The sequence below is a fragment of the Malaclemys terrapin genome, chromosome 10, assembly GCF_027887155.1.
Source record: "Malaclemys terrapin pileata isolate rMalTer1 chromosome 10, rMalTer1.hap1, whole genome shotgun sequence".
NCBI lineage: Eukaryota > Metazoa > Chordata > Testudines > Emydidae > Malaclemys > Malaclemys terrapin.
This window is the reverse complement of record NC_071514.1, coordinates 2,202,163-2,223,491: the sequence shown is the minus strand read 5'-3', so window position 1 is coordinate 2,223,491 and position 21,329 is coordinate 2,202,163. Positions and strand designations below refer to the sequence as shown.

The following is a 21,329-nucleotide window of genomic DNA, read 5'->3' as shown; positions in this document are numbered from 1 at the left end:
AAGTAACTCTTATGATCACTATAACTAAAATAGATAAAAGAGCAAGAAAATATTTTTCCTTTTTAGTGTTTAGTTTGGACATGTGATAGCACTTTGTGTGTGTATATTTCACTGTTTTCCTGTCAGTGTCCTGGTTTTATGTGTGTGTGTGAATAAAACACCACACTGGATATTTTTAAACTGCTTTGTTATGTTTTCTGAACTGTGGAATCGATTGAAGTTGGAAGAGAGTAATGTGAATAAATGTAACATATTAAATATTGTTATTAAATATAGCTTCATGTGGGAGGATGCAGAAAATAATGATCCACAAGGAAACAAGCCAAAACTCCTGGCTCTTAGTAAAAACAATGAACTGTTTGTCTATGAGCTCAATAGAGAGGATGGAAAATCTGACGCAACTGCCTTGTACAGCTGGAATGAAGAGAGACTTAAAAAACTTCTGGAAGTTAAAAATATTAGTGAGTACATTCAATGTATATTCCATATTTTTAATTTCTTGGTGATTATGGACCCAATCTTGCAACAACTATTAACATAAGAATGGGCTGCAGGATTAGGCCTTAGGAAGGTGTAAAATATTTTAATGCTGTCATTTTTAATCTGGTGGGTTTGGAACTCATTCAGTGCTAATGAATTTGTTGAATGGCAATGATATAAATATTACAGACGATCATGCACTTCACCTGATCAAATGAAAATAAGAAGGTACTATAGTTGAGACTATTCTCCCTGATCCTGCAGAGACTTAAGCATATACTTAACTTTACACAGTGACTAGCCTGTTGAAGTCACTGAATAAAGTTAAGCAGATGTGTAAATCTTTGCAGGATTGGGGCCTTGATACATTAAATAACTTTAAGATCCCCCGCCCTGAAGTCTCCTTGCTAAAATATTTTATTTTCAAAATTAGTATTTTTAGTGCCTATCAAAATGTTGTTTGTTCCCCATGTTGGCTTTGTGTAGTAGAAGTTGGTTAAACAAATTAGTGCTATTCTTGGAACTGTTCTGACCTCAGTGATCTTGGCACACTACATTGATCAAAAGGATAAGACAATGAATTTAAGCCATAAAGTGTCTCTCCAATCAAAACTACCAATTTGGATATGTAAACAACTTGATTCTTTAAAAATAATTTTACAGGTCTTTCTTCAATATCGTCTGTGAGGATTCTGTCATTTAAAAAGAACACATCTTTGCTACTGTTGAATAACTTTATTCTTGTGCACCTTGAGTTTCCTGGAGAAGATACAGAATTACAGGCACTTGACTGCTTTATCCTTGATTTGTCTCCACAAGCTTTGGAAAGAATAACAGATGTGAACTTTTGTAGAGGGGTTCTATTTTTGTTAGATAACTCTGGCTGGATATGTATCCTTTGCAATGGAGACTGTTTCCCAATATAATTGATCAAAAAATGTAAAGTCATCCTGTGAAGAAAAAAAAATTTCTTGAAACCCTTTGAGGATTAAACACAAATTTCGTGAAGGAAATTCAAGCCTCACTATTTTGAAGTTATTTCATCCATCTAGTCCATGTAATAGCATAGTTCAGTGTGAAAAGCTGAAGTACAGGTACCAACAAGTTCTCACCAAGCCAGTGGAGCTTCATTATTACACTGTAGAAGCTAATTTTTCGGTCTCTTGTGGCAGGATGATAGCCATTTGCTTCACAAACTGTTCAGCTATCTCTATTCCCAGCTAATTTTTCTTACACTGTATAATAATCCCATTGTTCTTCCAACTGTGTTTTGCAATAAGCAATTGCCAAAAAAATGTGAATGCACGTTTAGAGAGGTCTAGCGTTTTTTAATAGTATTTAGATTTTAATTGATTTTTAATTACATTCCTAATGGTTTTACTAGTAACTTCAAAATATTTGTTTAAAGCAATTTATAGGTTGTACTTTCCAAGACAACTAGATACAGTCGTTCAGATTTGAGCAAATTCTGTAGCTTGTTGTCCTGCTTAAATAGCAGTGGTACAATTTCTCATGAGAGACTGGAGTCCATTGCATCATTTTTGGTGGCTGACTTCTTGTTAATGCTCCTACTCCAAGCTGTTGTCCAGAATTCAAAAACAGGCTTGTGAACATTTTTCAAGCAGCCTCTCACCAATACTCCAATATTGATTACGTTAATTACTATTCAGAGAGATTGTTTTACTTCAACTTCAGTCCACTCAGTCTGTTGTTCCAACAACCTTGCAATTTGTACTGCCAAAATTTAAAAAGACCTCTTCTGCTCTAGTCATTGCTAATTAAAACTGTACTTTGCACAGTTTTGCTTTTATAATCAAAACCACATATTGTCGAAGAGTGAAGTTTGGGGCAGCAGGGAGAGTGGATATAGAAACGGTGTTCAATATGTGCTCTGTTGGCATAGAGTTTCTAATTAAATTGGACTGTCAGCTTTTTATGAAGCAGGGCACACGTCATACTTTGCATTTTATACAGCACCTAGCGCAATGGAGCTCTAATCCTGATTGGGCCTTTGAGTGCTACTCAAAAACACCATAACAAATTAATAATGATAAATACCTTGCTGTGCAAGAACTTGAAGACTATATATATATACACCTGCCTTGGGAAACAAAGGACAAGAAATTCACTGTCCTATTTTGTTATGTATTGTTTGCTTGTTGAATAGTTTGAAACCTGTCACTTTCTTTGACTTTGGTGTAAAGACATATTTGATACAGTAGATGGTGTGCATCTAGCAGATGTTGACGTTGCACTCTTCCAAGCAAATGTGGATGATGAGAACAAGAATACAACCATCTTATCTCCCCTCACTTCAGTAAAGGTGTCGCACGATCTCAATGTCGCTGTGATCGTTAATTCTTCTAATTATGCCTTTTCTATTGATCTAAATTTGTATTTCAGGTATGTTTGCTGCAAAATTTTAAAATAAATTTTTATGAGGCTAGCTAGTTTTAAATTATTGCCAAACTTCCATCTGTTGCGATCAGAAGGCAAATTCTCATTAGCTTCCAGTTGGGTAGGGACTGGGCCTGAGATATAGTAAAAGCATATTAAAAAATCATGTTTCTTCAGAGTTTGCAAATCAGTGTGCTTCAACATATGTTCTTCCACTTGAGCAAGCAGAAAAATAGCCTTCATGTACTATTGCTATAGGAGGCGAAGGATATCAGATAGCATTGGGTAGTAGCAGCTCCTTCAAGTATCTACAGGTATTATATTGGAACTGCCTAGCAATTTAAATTTACCACCTCTATTTGATAACTGCTGACTGAAGATTTGACCCTGCAAGAATTCCACGCATGAAAGAGGATTGCAGAATCATACTCTGGGATTGTATTATGTGAATGCGTTTATATGAAATGCTGTTGAGTTTAGAGAGAGGACCACTTCTCTGCAATATTATCTTCCAGTTTTTCATCAGAATAATTTTGTGACTTTATAGAATAAATATAAAAATTTGCATTTTAAAAATAGTCATTACAATTTTTGGAGGAGGTGTAACTTAAATTATTTTTAATATCTCTATTTGCAGAGAATTCCCTGGGCATTTATTTTGTAAGAAAATTTTTCAAAATCTTCCTGTGACACGACTGGAAGGAATTGATGAGGATGACCTTGCTAGCTCTGACTGCAGCATGAAACTTACGAGGTTTTCTTTCCGGACAGACAGGTATGTAAATAGAAATACCTTCTAACACAAGCAGTGACAGTTCCTTCTGCATCATAATCGAGGTCAGAGGTTCTCAAACTGGTGGGCAGACCTCCCTGGGGAGGCATGGGATGTATTCTGAGGGGGCGTGAGAAGCTTTAGGAAAAAACTGCGCACATTTTACCCACAGCAATGAATAACTAGCAAAGCTGATTCCTCCAGACATACAAGGTCCTCCTTCAGATGGCGCTGTGCATTTGACTCTAGATAGCACTGTGCATTTTGACGGATTTCTGTTAAGCTTCCATAGTATTATACAAAGTTGTTGCCATCTGTACGTTAATCCGTTTGCTACGATGCGGAGTGCACATTTAATTGTAAGCATTGACTGCAATCGGAGTTTTGTTTTTGCTTTTATTACAATAGATCATTGGCTCTGTTTGAATCAATGACTTACTGTTTTTAATATTTAGTGAGAGTTGCATGTTAGGGATTTTTTTATCAGTATATGTACTTGTGTCTGGGAGAAGGGGGCGTAAACTACAGACACAAAGAAGGGGGCACAATCAAATAAGTTGAGAGCCACTGATCTAGGTGATTCAAATATTACTAGATTACTTAATTTTAATTACAAATTTTGCAAGTTCTGAAATCAGCTGTGCACAAATTTGTTAGCTCATCTTAGTTTAAAAATCGTGTGGTCCTTAGGTCACTGCTAGGAAATTAATTAGATGGTCTTAGTCCATTTTCCATAGGCCACTAACCAACCTTGAGACAATAGTGTCCTTGTCATACTACTTTGACTTAGATTTTAACAGTACCGACAGACGTGTCCTATTACAAGACCCCGCAAAACTTTTTATATGCTTGACATAGATGAATACATATCCTCTTCCATAAGAATGGCCATACTGTGTCAGACCAGTATCCTGTCTTCCGAAAGTGGCCAGTGCCAGATGCTTCAGAGGGAATGAACAGAACAGGGTAATTACTGAGTGTTCTATTCCCTTTCGTCCAGTCCCAGTTTATGGCAGTCAGAGACTTAGAAACACCTGGAGCATAGGGTGGCATCCCTGACCTTCTTAGCTAATAGCCATTGATGGACCTATTCTGCAGGAACTTATCTAATTCTTTTTTTGAACCCAGTTATACTTTTGGCCTTCACCACATACCATGGCAAAGAGTTCCACAGATGGACTGTGCATTGTGTGAAGTAGTACTTTCTTTTGTTTGTTTTAAACCTGCTGCCTATTATTTCCATCAGGTGATCCCTAGTTCTTGTATTATGTGATAAAAGGGTAAATAACACTTCCCTATTCACATTCTCCATGCCATTCATGATTTTATAGACCTCTATCATATCTCCCTGTAGTCATCTCTTTTCTAAGCGGAACAGTCCCAGTCTTTTTAATCTCTCCTCATATGGAAGCTGTTCCATACCCCTAATCATTGTTGTTGCCCATCTCTGCACCTTTTCCAATTGTAATATATCATTTTTTGAGAAGGGCAACCAAAACTGCATGCAGTATTCAAGGTGTGGGCATACCATGGCATTGTATACCAGCATTTTAATATTTTCTGTCTTCTTATCTAATCCTTTTCCTAATGCTTCCGAACGTTCTGTTAGCTTTTGTGACGGCCGCTGTACATTGAACAGATGTTTTCAGAGAACTCTTCATGATGACTCCAAGATCTTTATTGACTGGCAATAACTAATTTAGATCCCATCATTTTACATGATGATGTTTTCCAATGTTCATTACTTGCATTTTTATCTGCCATTTTGTCACTCAGTTTAGTGAGATCTCTTTGTAATTCCTCACTGTCAGTTAAATCCAAAGTTATCTTGAGTAATTTTGTATCATCTGCAAATTTTGCCTCTTCGCTATTCACCCCCTTTTCCAGATCATTTATGAATGTGCTGAACATCACAGGTCCCAGTACAAGTTCTTGAAAGACCCTGCTATTTACCTCTCTCCATTATGAGAACTGACCATTTATTTCTACCCTTTGTTTCCTGTCTTTTAGCCAGTTACTGATTCATGATAGGACCTTCCCTCTTATCCCATGGCAGCTTACTTTGCGTAAGAGCCTTTGGTTAGAGACCTTGTCAAAGGCTTTCTGAAAGTCCAAGTATACTATATCGACTAGATCCCCGTTGTCCACATGCTTGTTGACTTCTTCAATGAATTAAAATAAAAATAGTCTGAATGTGTCTTGTTCACATGTAGTATTTTAATTTTTGTATTTTAACTATGATGTTTAGCTAGTCTTAGAGATAAACAATATACTATTAATATTAACTTCTTAAATCTTAAGCTGTAACAGCTTTATGTAGTCAGAATAGTTCTCTTGATTCAATGAATGTCTTATTTACCAAAAAACCTTACGAAGTCCTTGAGTAATTCTATGAGAAAATTAAAAACAAAGATCAACACTGAACTTAGTGAAATTTATGAGCTACTGTAGCTGTAAGCATACAACTCAGTTGCACCAAGTAAATAATCAGTATTAAAATAGTTTTAGATAGATTACTTTGCCAGTATTTTGGGTGCAGGATTTTGGATGTTGTCCATAAATCTTAGTTTATGGTTTTTGGTCAAAGTAACCTTTTAAAATTGAAGCCTGTAAATGACTTTCATTATCATGATTTTGGTGGTTGTACGTTTTTCTCTCTTTCTCGAGGTCATGGAAAGCACACTTGTCCTCGCTATATAACACGTCAAAGAGACCTCACTCTCCAAATTTGGTGTCTAACATTGGCTTACCTTGGTATCAGTACCTTCCCCATCTTGAACATTATGATTATAAAATCTGTGAGACATCTGAGAAGATCTTGTCCTCCATACCACAAGACATTGTCTATATCCTTTCCGAATCAACAAAGAAAGATTATGCAAATATCAATGACGTAGGAAGACAATGGAAAAAAATCCATCCAGGAGGCCTAGAAGAAACGATGAAACTTGAGTGTAAATCTGTGACGGGATTTAGTGCACTGTTTGCATTATCAGCAGGTGATAAAGGATTGATTGTTGCTCTGTGGGACTTAGAGACACAAGATGTTACATATTATCACATTGGCAAAAACTGTATTTATGTGGATTGCAGTGGAGAGGAGCAGTTGTGTGTCATTCAGACAGGTGAGTTTTTTGGTTTTAACTAATATGGTGAAGACTTCTGTTGAAAACATTTTGATCTGTACTAACAATATGCTTCCCCTGTCTACCTAATATGATTCTCCCCAATTCATAATGCTTTTCTGCTGAGGCTGAGTGTCATATAGGGCCCTACCATAGCTTTGTGGCCCTGTTTTAACAGAAATTCAGTATGTGTAAATTAAACAAATTGGTGCATAGTTTGTCATTTTTTCATATACTGATTTAGTATGAATTCACCAATTATAGTGAATAATTACATTGTATAGAAAAATCTATAACCGTCCAATTTTATTTTCAGGGTTTAGATAGGAAGTACAGTTATATTTGCTAAATCTATGCTTTATTTTAAACCCTGCCATTTAGAACATTGTTTCAAAGACAGCGATTTATCATATGTCTTGTTGTAAGTGAGGGGCTTCATGAAAAGTTTATTGCCAAATCCTGCTTTGAGGTATACATTTGCACCTCATATAAACTCCACTGGGAGTTGTGTGTGCTATATTTGAAGGCAGAGTTTGGCCCATAAAACGTGGGCCCTTCCTCATGGCTAGGGTTGCCAACTCTGACTGAAGCTATTCCAGGAGATTTTTTCCCCCCAACATGACGTAATGTCATTTTCTTAAAATATCCTATTAAAATCTCCTGGATTGCTTTCAGTGGTCTCCGGGAGATCAGTGCCGATTCCGGGAGACTCCAGGCCAATCCTGGAGGATTGGCAACCTACTCATGGCCTGTGACCCTGAATCTTAATCAGATTGGGGTCTTTCTGTTGAGTACATTTTTCCTTTCTTTTTTGGCTGCTTTGTTTCCCCTGTATTTTCCCTTAGTTTCTCCTTATGTTACCCTCAGCGTGGATGTTTTTACTTTTGCTGCAAAGTGAGCAAGTGGCAGCCTCTTTTGATCTAGGAATGGGCCTTTTGTAATTGCTGCACAAGCAGGTAGTTCATGCTTTCCTCATAGGTCACACACGCAAGCTCCATGGAGTGCTTAGTGAGTTTCCTTGCCTCCATGGATCTTCATTATGAAACCTGAATCTGTCTACTAACTGATATTCTTAGTATAGTGTACATCGTATTAACTAGTTTGTTAAATGCATTCTTTTATCTGCTGGAGAATCTTATGTTTTGAATATCTGAATTTGACCTTAATCCAATGATTGTTTGTTTTTTTTTCATCTGAATCCGTGAATCATTCTGACTTAGTACCAGGAGAGAGAAGGTAGGTGAGGTATTATCTTTTACTGGACCAGCTTCTGTTGATGGAAGGGATAAGGAGGAAGGAAAGCTCAAAAGCTTGTACCTTCCACCAACAGAAGTTGCTCCAATAAAAGATATTACCTCGCCTAACTTGTCTCTGTCATATCCTGGGAACAAGGCTGCTACAACAACACTGCACACATAAAACACAGATTCTATGGATATTTACATAGGTAAATCACTCTGCCCAGGATGCCTTCCAAACAATGGTCCTCTGCTGTGTCACTTGATTCTCTGACTCAAACTACATTCTTGTGTTCTCTTCTGCTTCTTCTGGACATGAGCACATGTAATCGTATATTTCAGTGGATAAGGATTTTGCTTATGACTGATTTCTTTGCTATGTTTGGACATGAGGGTTTCTTTCAGGAATGGGACACTAGATTGTCATGCAAGTATCATGTATTTTTAGTTTTGATTAAAATACTTATTTTTTTGTATGAGAATTTATATCACCTTGTAACTTTGATGTTTATATACTTAAGTTGTGAGTTTAGAGATGTTTTCTTTTGAAAGTCGTAAGAAAATTAGTAAGATGGGTGTGAAAAGATGATGGTGTGACATTCTCTCCTCAAAGAGCCCGGAACCGTAAGCTGCTGTGTTACCTCTCTGCCTCAGCAAGAGAGAGCTTTGCTGGCGCTTCAACTGTGTCAGCTCCCAGCCACACCAGTCTGTCTGTCTCACCAGCAAATTCCTTAAGGCTCTGCCAGCCATAACCTTGCCTTGCAGGTGACATTGAGTGCACCCCAGTTCCCAAGTTCTCCAGAGACGTCTCTGCAGTATCCAGCTTCTATCACTAAACAGCCACAGAAATGACCAAGTCTGCTGCTTCCAAAGAGACTGTGCACACCCCAACCTGTTCGTTTACCTGAAGACCCCACTTACTTTAATACACAGCGCTGAGATGGGTCAGAGTAAAACGAAACATACATTTATTAACAAAGCACATAGATTAAGTGATACTGAGCAAGAGAAAGCGACAGGTCTGGTTACAAACAAAACAAAATCTCGCTTGAACTTTAGCAAGCTACAGTCTTTGCCTACACAGCTTTCTCACTTCCATCAAGCTATCAGCATCTCCAGCCCCTCAGGCAGGAGGACCCTCCAATCACAGAACCAGAGGGTGTTTGGTCCCTTCATCCCCAAAGTGATGGATAACAAAGGAGTTCCCTCTCTTTCCTTTGATGGTCCAGAAAATCTTTGACATGTATTCTTTGATAAGTAAAGCCAGACAAAGTTTTTCTCCCTGGTTGCTTGTTCTTTGGGGTGCAGGTGCCAAGTCGCCACTTCTTCATCTTCTGGTCAATTTGCTTTCTCAGTTGGCTTGATCACTTTGTTTACCTTGGAGGTAAATGGCCTTTCATTGTTCTTGGCTTGTAATCAAGCCATGCTGTTTTCTCATCCGCCTGTTGGCCTGATCTGTGCAGACAGGTAAATCCACATTCCTTTCACTAGGACAGACTTAATTACCAGCTGCTTCCACAATTTATTTTAAGAACATATTTCCAGCACACCTACATAACTGTGTGTACACCACCCATCCATAGATCACACAATGATATTCATGACCCGCATGTCACCAGGTATATGATACTTTACAGGACGTTGTTTGGTTACATATTCTAACAACAGTGTGATGGATGTACCCTTTGCCAGTGGCATAAAGGGGCATCACAGATGGAAAGTCCAGTTTTAAAAATATTAAATGTAAACAATATATTGACTGTCATTTTGGTTCTTTTATTTAGAGCATGGACTCTCCTTGATTCTGTTTGGTTTAACTCAAGAGGAATTCTTGAATAGACTGATAATCCATGGAAATGCTGGCATTGTAGATTCTCTTTGTCATCTCAATGGGTGGGGAAGATGTTCGATTCCCATACATGCGTTAGAGGTAAAATAAAATGTAGTTTATCTATTATAGGTCAGGAGAATATGTCCTTAAAGTAGTGTAAGTAACTTATTTTAGTCTCTCATCATTAATAATGATTTTACCAGTCCAAAAAACAAACAAAAAACCCCACAACAAGTTGAGTTAAGGTTAAGAATGTGTAAGTGTGTATCAGTCACTTAAGGGTAAAAAAACAGAGTACAAGAATATTGTAGTTATTAAAAAAACAAGCATTAAAAATCCAAGAAAATAAGGAAATGTGAAGTAAAGGCTAACATACTGTAGAGAGAGTGACATTTTTTTTCCTAGGCGAGAGCCCTGGACGAGTGCATGGAAAAATATTGGTCCTGAAAGCATTTGTACTGATCTGCCAAATCAACATGTTTACAACTCTCTCTTTCCTATGATTTTAACAGTTGATATTTCACAAGTCACTAGTACTAGATTTTTGCTTTTACTATTTCAGCCTTACAGATCCAGTATGAAAATTTATAAGCTCAGGCACAACATTAACATTTACTTGCCTGACAAAACAAACAAACTGCTTGTCTCTCTAGAATTTTTCAAGGCTGCAGTTCCATCTTTTAGATGAGGGCATTGGTTAAAAGTCCTGATGGCTGGTAAAATGTTGGACCTTTAAAACTGTCGACCTACACTAGTTCCTTAGTAAGTGTCTGACTATTCAGAACTGGATCTTGGACAAGTTTTATTTATTTTTAAACCCTGATGAGATATTATATTCATTGCTGAATTGACACTGTGTCTAAATTGCTTTGTTTTTTCTGTCCCATATGCTTCCACTTTATTATCACTGAACTTAAAGAAAAAATATTAGCATTAATTCACCAATGCACCTTTTTAGAATATTTGTGACTGCGTGTTTGCATCTTTCTTTTAGGCTGGTTTGGAGAACCGTCAGCTAGACACAGTTGACTTCTTTTTAAAGAGCAAAGAGAATCTTTTCAATCTTACTACAGCCTGTTCCTTACCAGAGCAATCTACCAATATCACACCCCAATTTTACTTGAGAAGTAAGTCAAATATTTTAAGCAACATTAACATTTCAATTTAATTGCTTTTTATTTGTAGGTAGTTATTTTTGTGTTAGGTCAAATTGCCATTTCAATTATTCCCACTCTGGTGTATGTTTGGATGGCAATACTCAGTCTAGGCTTGTCCCCGACAAGTGAATGAGAGAAAATTTGTACAAGACTTTCAATATTTAAGCTGCTTGGCTGTGTTCCAATATTGTGCTACACTAAACATTTTTAATGTGAAAAGAAAGTGGTGTATTTGCAAAGTGTGACTGGGTTAATAACACAGTGTAAAAGATTTAGGTGATTTACCTTTCTGGCCTATTAGTTTAATTCTTGTTATGTAATGTGATCCATCATCTTTTATTGTGTGTGTGGTTTTAATTTCCTATATAATTATAGGTGTGGAAGAATTGAAGCCAGCTTTAGATTTACTTTGCTCAGCAATCAGAGAAAATGATTTGGAAGCTCAGAGTAAACACTTCTCTGAGCAGCTGCTAAACCTTACCTTGGCTTTCCTTAACAAACAAATCAGAGAGATTTTTAGCAACACAGAAGGTAAGATTACTAACATGGATAAAACATAGTAGCACATATCTGGCCTTGTTTCCATGAGGAAGAACTAAATAGCACATCTTTATTTTTAAGATTCCCAAACTCTGTGCACAGGTTCTAAGTTTTTCAAAACTATACTCTTAGGATTCTCACTCTCACAAATGAACTTGGGCTGGAAATTAGATTGAATCAGAGATCATATTTACAGGGAAGGGGGAGATGAAAAGTTAGGCTGAATAAGATGCACGTGTCAGCTGAAATAACTAAGATAAATAACTGACCAAGCTCGAGGCCAGTAGGGGTCTGATCATGCAGCCCTAACTCATGTGTAACCCCCATTGAACTTAGTGGGAGATTTGCATGTATAAGGATGCAGGATCAGACCCTAAAAGGGCCAATGTGTAACATAAGAGTTGATATCTCTGTAAACTCTTAATCCTGAATTCCAAAAGTAGCTAAGTATTATTTCCCCTGCTCCTTTCTTCTTGGGTGGAAGACTTTTCCCTTCCCTGCTCCCCAGGTTACAATCCCACTTCCAAAGCCTTGTGTCGTGATCTTTCTAGCCAAAGAGAACAAGGTAGGACTCTTTCAAACCTGTAAATGCTACCCCCATATCAACTGGAAGGATTGTTGTGGACCAACACAGTGGTTCTCAACCAGGGGTCTAAGACCCCCTGGGGGGCCGCAAGCAGGTTTCAGGGGGTCTGCCAAAACCTACAGGAGTTTTGCAGGGCCAGCGTTAGAGTTGCTGGGGCCCAGGGAAGAAAGCCGAAGCTTAAGCCCCACCGTGTGGGGCTGGGGCTGAAGCCGAAACCCAAACAACTTAGCTTTGCAGGGCCCCCTGTTGCGTGTGCCTCTGGGCAATTGCCCGGCTTGCTGCCCCTTAACGCTGGCCTGGCTTTTAATCTAGTGGATATACAGAAAAACAGTTGTTGTGGCACCGCTGGGCCAGGGAGTTTTTATAGCATGTTGGCAGCAGGGCCGGCTCCATGGTTTTGCCCGCCCCAAGCAGCCGCCAAAAAAAAAAAAAAAAAAAAAAACCGTGATTGCGATCTGAGGCGGCAATTCGGCGGGTAAGCTTGGTAAGCTGGTGCCTGGAGCCGGCCCTGGTTGGCGGGACCCCAGAAAGAGAAAGGTTGAGAACCCTGGACCAACACATTGGCTCACTCTCCCTTCCCCTGGGGCTGAGCTCCTGTCTCAAGAGTGCTTAGTAGTTCATGCCAGCCGGGGGAAAAGAGATTATAACCTAGAAACTGAACTCTGATCTCGTGCAGTAGTGCACAGAGCCATGGGGAGGCCATGACAGTCATTGTAACATGTTATGCACTATAAGTAAGGCTGTGAGTCTGTCACGGAAATCACCGTGACCTCTGCAGCGGCCGGTGCAGCTGACCCCGTGGGAGAAGCTTGGGTGGCCCCGGGGCCAGCCGCTCCAGCTGCCGCTCGGACAGCCCCGGGCAGCTGGTCCTAGGCTCTGCTGTCCCAGAGCAGTGGTCTAGGAGCAGCAGCGGCGTCCTGGGTCGCCCCCTGCCTGGAGCAGCAGCGGCAGCGGTGGGTCCTGGGCTGCCCCCACCTGGAGCAGCAGCAGCGGCAGGGCCCCGGGCCGCCCCCCAGGAGCAGCAGCATGGTCCCAGGCCACCTCTCCGCCAGGAACAGCAGCGTCCGCCAGAGTTCCCCCCACCCCACCTCACCCCAGAGCAGCAGCAGCAGCATCCGCTGGAGCTCCCCGCCCCCCAACACCTAAGATTTAGTTATGGGTATTTATAGTACAAGTCATGGACAGGTCAGGGGCCGTGACTTTTTGTTTATTGCCTGTGACCTATCGATGAATTTACTAAAAATACTCATGACTAAATTGTAGCCTTAACTTTAAGTAGCACTTGAATGTTATATTAAAATGTTCGTATATTTTAAAGGTAACTTTTATAAATAAGAGTTGGTTGAATACTGTATAACTTTAATGTCAAAAATTAGGGCTCTGATCCTGCAGTCAAATCAATGCAGGTGGGCCTTTGTGGAGCACCACTGATATCATGGGCTTGCCCACACAGGTTGGGGTCTCTGTTTGTACTAGTGTGCTTTGTGATCATTGAGATCAGAGATAAATGCTAAACTTTAATGAGCTATAAGGGTTAGTGCTGTAGTGTTCATTTTTATTCAAGTGGCCCATTGTTGTCCCCTACAGAACTCGATGAGTGCTTGCAGAAATGTGTGGATATTTTAACTACTTACATTATTGAACTTAGAACATTTATGATAAAGTTTCCTCGAAAGCAGAGAAATCTCATAAATATAAGATGTGATTTTGATGAAGACATTCCCAGAACAGAACAAAGCCAAATGTGGGAAACGCTCACTCCGGAGGTAAAAACAAATAATCAGTTTGGGGATATTAAATTCTCATGAAATGTATTAAAGGAAATGATCAGCATGGAGTTATCTTCCAACTACTGACAAAATAAGCAAAAATTAAATAAACTTGGTTTATATTTGCTCAAAACAAAGAGCACAAGGATCATAAGCAGCATAGCCTGCAATCTCTATTGGAGAACAGATCTGTAGAAATTTTTTTGTTTTCTTTCTTTTTTTCTTTTAGCAAGTTATTTTTGAGGCCATTTTAAACAACAGAATACCAGAGGCTCAGACATTCTTCCGAGTGAATCAGAACCCTGCACAGAGTCTTCAGGAGCTGATTCAAATAGGTTTTGAACTTGTTTATGACAGTCTTCTAAAGGGCAATGTCAAAGAGGCCTCAGAACTCCTAAGGAATATGGTGAGTGATGTGTGATTACAATATTGATAAATCTGAAAGAATTTCCTTATGGCTAAAAAACAAACAAATGTACGTTAGAAGTGGGTTTTTTCTTAGCTTCCCACAGCTGTTATGATTACACAAAAACTTATTTTGAATATTAAATAGTCTAATGAACATTATTTGTAGGAAAAATTATCCACTAACAGTCCTTCAAAACTCTTATGTAATATGCTGTGAATGTTTTATGGCAGATATAATGGTTAGGAAAGAATATAAAGACAATTCTTTCAACTGAATAATGAGGAGTTGTTAATAGCTTGTTAAATACAGTTAACCTAGCTTTCTGCCTGCAGTGTTTAGATACAATATGCTGCTACTAGGTGTGTATAGAAGAGAAGTAAAATGTTTTTCTTTATATTTTCCTTGCTCTTTCAGTGTCTGTTTTGTCTGAGTAAAAAAACAAGAAAAACCAAAAAAAAAAAACCCCTAGACCTTCAAGTCTAAAATGCATCTACAAAGAAGTGAAAGTTGCCAGTGTAATAACTTTCATAGCAAGAAGCTGGGTAGAACTCTCCTGGCAGAAGAGGGAAAGGAAGCAGCTTATCCTAATTTTTCCTTGACTCTTACTGGTTTCCTTGTGGGTTTTTAGTCGTAGAGCCCCTAAAAGACTTTCTAGAGAAGTGAAATGCATAAGAACTCTTCGGAGGGACAGACATTTAGCAAGCTAAAGCACTTCAGGAATGGGATTAGAGAGTGTTCTCATAGGAGATGACTTTGTCCCAATGCAATTTAATCATTTTTACATTATCTAGGTATCTTCATTGTCTTTCTGCTGCACAGCTTCTCTTCTCATTCAAGACTAACATTTAATGACACTCCATCTGTGGAATTCAGAGGTGGTCCACTATTGTTAATTTTTATTTTATCTGATCTAAAATATATAAAAAATTCAAAATGAAGTAGTTTCAAAACAGAAAACTAAAACATTCTGTTTCAACCTTATCGAAAAGCATTGTTTAGATTTTTTTCTCCCCAAGTAAAATTTTGTCAAAATAATATGTTCCCGCAGAAGTCTTTGCTAGACGAATTGGCATTTTTGAACAGAATGTTTCCCACATTATTCCTTACATTATAATGCGCTTGCTTTAAATGGGAGGATCTTCCATTTCTACCTATTATTCTACTATAATAATTATAACTCTGCTTATCCTTTCCCCCCACTTCTGTGATTCATTGCTTGCTACTTCTCATTAGTGATGAATGAGGATAGAAGTTGTGCAGCAGAATAAAAATGTTTGTTACCAGATAATTTTCTTCGTTAGCAACTTTTCTCTTCATTGTACTTGTCACCCCCCGCCCTCCCGTATTCTGGGAAATGATTGGAATATAATTTGTAACCAATTAAAGTTTTTCTCTAAAGGGAGACTTATTTAGACATGTAATTGCTTTAAGTTTAATTAATAGATCAAGGTTTTGTCATAATAATAATCAATTGGTGGAGGGTTTCTCCACCTTTGGAAGAACTTTTCTCATGGCCTGAGATGAAGAGTAGGGTTTAGTCCTGATGTCTCCAGCACCAACAGTGGCCTGCCTCCAAATTCCACAGGGGTGTGTGTGTGGGGGGGGGGGGGGGCGGCATTACCCATTAGTGATTAGTGAGAGAAACTGCTAACAGAATATTATGGCATAAAAACTTTCTCTACTTATTGCCTTATGTTTTGAGTTCAGTATACCCATGCTTAGTATACATAGGGGCGTGCATTTTCTGGACTTGAACACTAACAGCTGGCTGGATATATAAATTTTATATCCAAAGGGATTAGAGAGCTCAAACAGGCCCCAGGGCATTTGCAATACTTCTGTTGGCTATATGCAGACTAGGGAAATGGAAGTACTGAATTCTCTCTCTTCTGATCTGTGGAGGGAAATATTATGATGCACATATTGAAGATGCTGTGCTTATGAAAGAAAATATGTGCTCTGTCTTGAGTGATGAAAACTACTTCTACATATAGAATTTGTATTACACTGTGTGATCTATAATGGAAATCTGATTTTTTTTATAGGGTTTTGATGTAAAAGAGCAGTTGCACAAGATATGTTTCTACACTATTGATAAAAACATACGTAACTTGTTGGTAAGTGGAGAAAAAGGCTTTTCTGACTTACATTATCAGTTGCACAGAACAGTTAACGTTTTGTACATCTGTATGTAGAATACACACTCTTTGCTATTCCAAAACCCATCTGATACAAACTCTATTGTGCCCCCTGCAACCAGGCACTTGTCTTAGATTTGTCATTGCCTTTTTTTTTTTTTTTTTTGCCTTCTGCAGTTGAAGTTAAAATTGGTTGAAGTGACAGGTTATCCTGTCCCAGGTGTATTTCTTGCATGACTTTATACACAGGATGAAATTCTGACCCCACTGAAGTCGCTGTCAAAACTCTCATATTGACTTCAGTAGGGCCAGGATTTCTCCCATAGTCTGTTACACACTGCACTCACAGATCCTCAGGTTCTTTCCCCCTGAATCACTTCTGTCTTAATGTTTTATTATCAAAGAAGTCAGCAAAAAGATTACATTCTTTTTTATGTCATGACAATAATTTGTGAAATATATTTGTGATCAAAGGTAGTATTTTAATTTTACTCAAAGGTGAAAGTGTTGCAAGAAGAAAACTATTTTTCTGAAAAAGAGAAGACCGTGATAGACTTTGTGCATCAGGTTGAAAACTTTTATTCAGGATCCTTCCAAGACAATAAAGTGATTCAGCCTCTTTCCAGGTAACATGGTTTAATTGCCTTTTTATCTTAAATGAACAACATCGATGCAGTTTTTAATATGCTAAGAACAATGGCAATCTGAGATGTGTATTCTATAGGTTTTGCTGTGCTAACAAATGTGGACTTTTGTAATTCTCCAACTACAGTGTCATGGGGTTCCTTTTACATAGTGTGAAGTGTCTTTAAGAGATCTGGAAGTTGATTATTTTCTTCATGGACAGGACCCTTGTTATCCTGAACTTAGTGTAAAATCTTTGCAGACTACTCTCGGTCTATTATTAGTCTTAGAAGGAGACAATTTTTTTAATGGGCAAATATCAGTAAATGTTGATTTTGCTGTATACACAAACCAACAAAAAATATTTCCATCGATCATAATAGAAATTTACAGATAAGCTGCATTTTCTTTCTTTGCCTGAGAACTTCTTAGAGTCACAATCCAGTGATTTAGACTTTGGAATTAGGCTTGTTACAAATGGACTAGTAAGCGAATAGTAAAAATAGGTACGATTTGTTGATTTAAGGATACTTACTGTGGCTATTGTGATGTGATGTTGACCGTTTGTATTTTTAGTGGTTCATAAAGCTTTTTTTGAATCTCAGCATCTGCTGTCATTAAATAATTGTCTGGCTCCTCCATAGCTTTTGGTAACTGTGAAAATTTAAATAAAAATCTAAAAAAAAATCCCTTAAATATATAAACATTGATATTATCTGTCAATTCTTTAAAAAAAAAAATCTGCCAGGCCTACTTCTTACTGTCAAATTAGTGGCGGCCTTTTTATGTCACCACTACTGTAAATAAAACAGTGGCTTATGCTGCTAGTGGTGGGGGAAAAAAAAGACTAATGTGATCCTTAGATGCATAAATGGGAATCTCGAGTAGGAGTAGAGAGATTAATTGACCTCTGTTTGGCACTGGTGTGACCACTGCTGAGTCCAGTTCTGGTGTCAGTAATTCAAGAAGGATGTTGATAAACTGTAGAGAATTCAGAGAGGAGCCACGAGAACAATTAAATAATTAGAAAACCTGCCTTATAATGATCAAGGTCTGTTTAGCTTAAAGAGCAGGTTAAGGGATGAGTACTTACAGGGAGAAAAAATATTTGAAAATGAACTTTTAGGTCCAGCAGACAAAGATATAACATGATCTAATGGCTAGAAGTGGAAGCTAAACAAATTGAGTAGAAACAAGGTGTACATTTTTAACAATGAGGGTAATCAACCATTGGAACAATTTACCCAGGGTCATAGAGGATCTACATCACCAGCAATTTTTCAATTAAGAATTGGATGTTTTCCTAAAAGGTCTGCTCTGTGGATCATTTGGGGGAAGTTCTATGGCCTATCTTATGCAGGAGGCCAAATTAGATGATCGCAGTGATCTCTTCTGGCCTTGGAATCTATGAAATTTATACTATTGATAAACTAGGTATATGAAACCAAACTAAGGACATGTTAAGGCCTACTGCATGCATTGCTTATATTATGATATTTCTTTATTCATTGCTTGAGGCACAATAGATGGCAGTTAATTTAAAAAAAGTGTTTTGGCTTTTAGTTATTTTACTTCTGTGGGTAACTACCATGTGGAACAATCCTGCACTGGCAGAGAGATGAGCTCAGTGACTTAATAGGACTCTTCCATTGTTAACCTCTAATGAGAGTTCTGTAAGCTGTAACATTCGGTGAATGTCTTTGTGTGTTGCAAAACATTTATCCATCTATGTCTTGTACTAAAACCAATGGTTCTGCCATTACCTGTAATACTGCTGTTTGCAGCACTCACGGGAGAGGTGCGGCACCAGCCAGTACAGACTAAGGTGCTCTACCAATGTTGGAATCACATGGTGAACCCTTTACTAGAGCTAGTGCAGTGTGAATAACTGACTTTTCAGTTTGCTGGCAGTTCTGAAAAAGATTTTTTTTTTTAATTATTCAGTTCAGGATGAACCAAAACTACATTTCTGGCAAATCGAAAGAGTCAGAAAAATAAAACTTCATTTTTGGGTTGAACAAAATATTTTGAGCATTTTTAAGAAAAGCAAGGGCCATGAAGAGCTAGATTCACAAACCTGAGGCGGTGGTAGTGCTTGTGCCCATGTGTAATTGTTAGCCCAGTGGTTAAGGCATTTACCTGGGAAGTGGGAAACCCAGATCTGAATCCCTGCTCTGGAGCAGGGACTTGAAACCAGGTCTCCCCATCTCAGGTGAGAGCCCTAATCATTGGGCTTATAGAATCATCCTCACTCTGCCCCCAAAATGACTATTCAAGTATTTTATGAAAAAGTAGAACATTATGGGGTTCACAATCTGGTTCTTAATTTTTATCTTCTCTCGTGATAGTTCCTTAATGGTAGGCTGGAACACACATTCCCTAAATATTAGTGTTGCTGTTCAGGTGAATCATTTTTGTTTCAACGCTATGAGTGTTCTATAATATTGCAAACCACAGAACTTTGAAATGAGAACACGCTAAGAGGCTTTATTAATATAATATTCATTATAAAGCACGCTTATTACAGTGCCTGTGATCTCAGTTCAGTTTTTACAGCATTGAATATTTACTACTGTGCCTAGCAATTAAGTAGCTCACCCCCCGCATTACATTCATTTGTTCTGAAGCTACTAGTACATTATAAGCATTCCCCAAATCTTTTCTGAAGATACAGATCTTGTTGGTATCCCTTGTAAAGCACCACTAACAATTATAAATAACAAAGAGTTAATGAATTTGTTAATGTATCAATATTGTGAACTACAGTTTGTAAGAAGCTTAGTAAAACATCTTAATGGGTAAATATTTCTGCCAGTTTCAGGAATTGGAAAAAAGAACAAGATCTGTCCAGTCACACAGCTGTTTTGGATACATTCTTGACTTGTGACAAACCTCAGATTCACAACAGGGAGCACAGAATTATGTTAAACTGGGGTCAGTGGTGGGATCAGCATATTCAGGAAATGATTCTTCTTCCCAAAAGATCACATGAAGGCAAGTATTCCAGGCCTAAGGAGTTGAAGAAATTAAACATTGAAAACTAAAGGTGCCTTTGTAGCATTGAATTGCATTTGGGCTGGTGGAGCATAGATGTGGTGAGTTCAGGATGAGCAAAACGGAGGCTCAGAGTCAGGTTCACTTTATTTTCGCAGTTCCAGTATGAGGAAAGGTTAATTTGTGTTTTGGGAGAAAAAACTCAGATAAATTGTGAAATTCGTCTGAACCAGCCTTCAGAATGTGGGCAAGAAAATCAGTCTACCCTCTGATGCTTTGGGGAATAGAGGAAAGAGGCTAGCTAAAAAGGACTTCTCAAAAGAATTTATTAGATTGTGAAAGACTTGCATGATGTTTTTTGTTCCAGAAAACTTCTTATATTGGAGCATTTTGTTTTTCCACCATAAAGTTCTAACTAGTTATGACAGTGTATTGAATTTAGCATTGTATTAGCAAAGGAAGAAACCTTGTATCCATTCACAAGGTGTACATATGCGACTATAAAGGGATTCACTGTTACTCTAAAGTTGTGTGTGTGTGGTTTTCTTTTTTTTTTAAACACAGAATTCAAGTCCTGTAATCCTGAGGTTCTTTGGATGTATCTGACATCCCAGCATGATTGGCTTAACATTTGCTCATGGATTGAAGAATCCCAGCCACATAGTCATACCTCATTTCAACAGGCTAACTGGCCTTCTCTGACACCAGATATTATTGACCAAAATACATTATGCAGCACCTATATGAGAAATGAAATATTAGACAAGTTGGCTAGGTATGTGTCCTCACTGTGTTAATACTAAGTTTACCTTTTCTGGAGAACCAGAATCTGATGGAGAAATGTATGTGTGTAAAATCGTAGATATACATTTAATTTTAATGATGTGGTATTTTTATTTAAATAGATTTAATCATTTACGAAGTGTGGGCTCAGTCCAGGATTCTTTGCATGCCCAAAACTCCCATTAAATGTAATATAAGTCTTAGAGGCATAAGAAAATGCATGATCGGCCCTTAGCTATCATGCACAACAGTTTCTACTACCTATTTTAGCTGCCAGAAATCCATAAATGTAATATTTCTTTCTCTTCCACTTTTTCACAGTGAACTCCATCAGTTAAACTAATATATAGTGCATCGTAAAGAAATGTACTTTTGCATGTTATGTTCACTTCTGCAGTAAAATAATTCAGTGTCAGCAGAAGATCTCTTATTTAGCCATTCAGTGAAGACATCTTCAGCTGAGACAGCTGCTTTAATTTAAAAGCG

General features: G+C 38.0%; 1 protein-coding gene across 4 annotated transcripts in view; it reads left to right on the top strand.

Annotated features, from left to right (window-relative positions):
- SPG11 (SPG11 vesicle trafficking associated, spatacsin) overlaps positions 1-21,329 on the top strand; it is a 57,635-nt gene that overhangs the window by 1,375 nt on the left and 34,931 nt on the right. For all 4 annotated transcript variants that reach the window (XM_054042712.1, XM_054042711.1, XM_054042714.1 and 1 more), the window contains exons 2-15: positions 277-461; positions 1,144-1,371; positions 2,685-2,883; positions 3,515-3,652; positions 6,317-6,774; positions 9,797-9,942; positions 10,838-10,970; positions 11,376-11,531; positions 13,714-13,892; positions 14,125-14,301; positions 16,350-16,421; positions 16,941-17,068; positions 19,882-20,060; positions 20,625-20,835. In XM_054042712.1, coding sequence (XP_053898687.1) covers positions 277-461; positions 1,144-1,371; positions 2,685-2,883; positions 3,515-3,652; positions 6,317-6,774; positions 9,797-9,942; positions 10,838-10,970; positions 11,376-11,531; positions 13,714-13,892; positions 14,125-14,301; positions 16,350-16,421; positions 16,941-17,068; positions 19,882-20,060; positions 20,625-20,835 — 2,589 coding nt within the window. The remainder of the gene's footprint in view (positions 1-276; positions 462-1,143; positions 1,372-2,684; positions 2,884-3,514; positions 3,653-6,316; positions 6,775-9,796; positions 9,943-10,837; positions 10,971-11,375; positions 11,532-13,713; positions 13,893-14,124; positions 14,302-16,349; positions 16,422-16,940; positions 17,069-19,881; positions 20,061-20,624; positions 20,836-21,329) is intronic.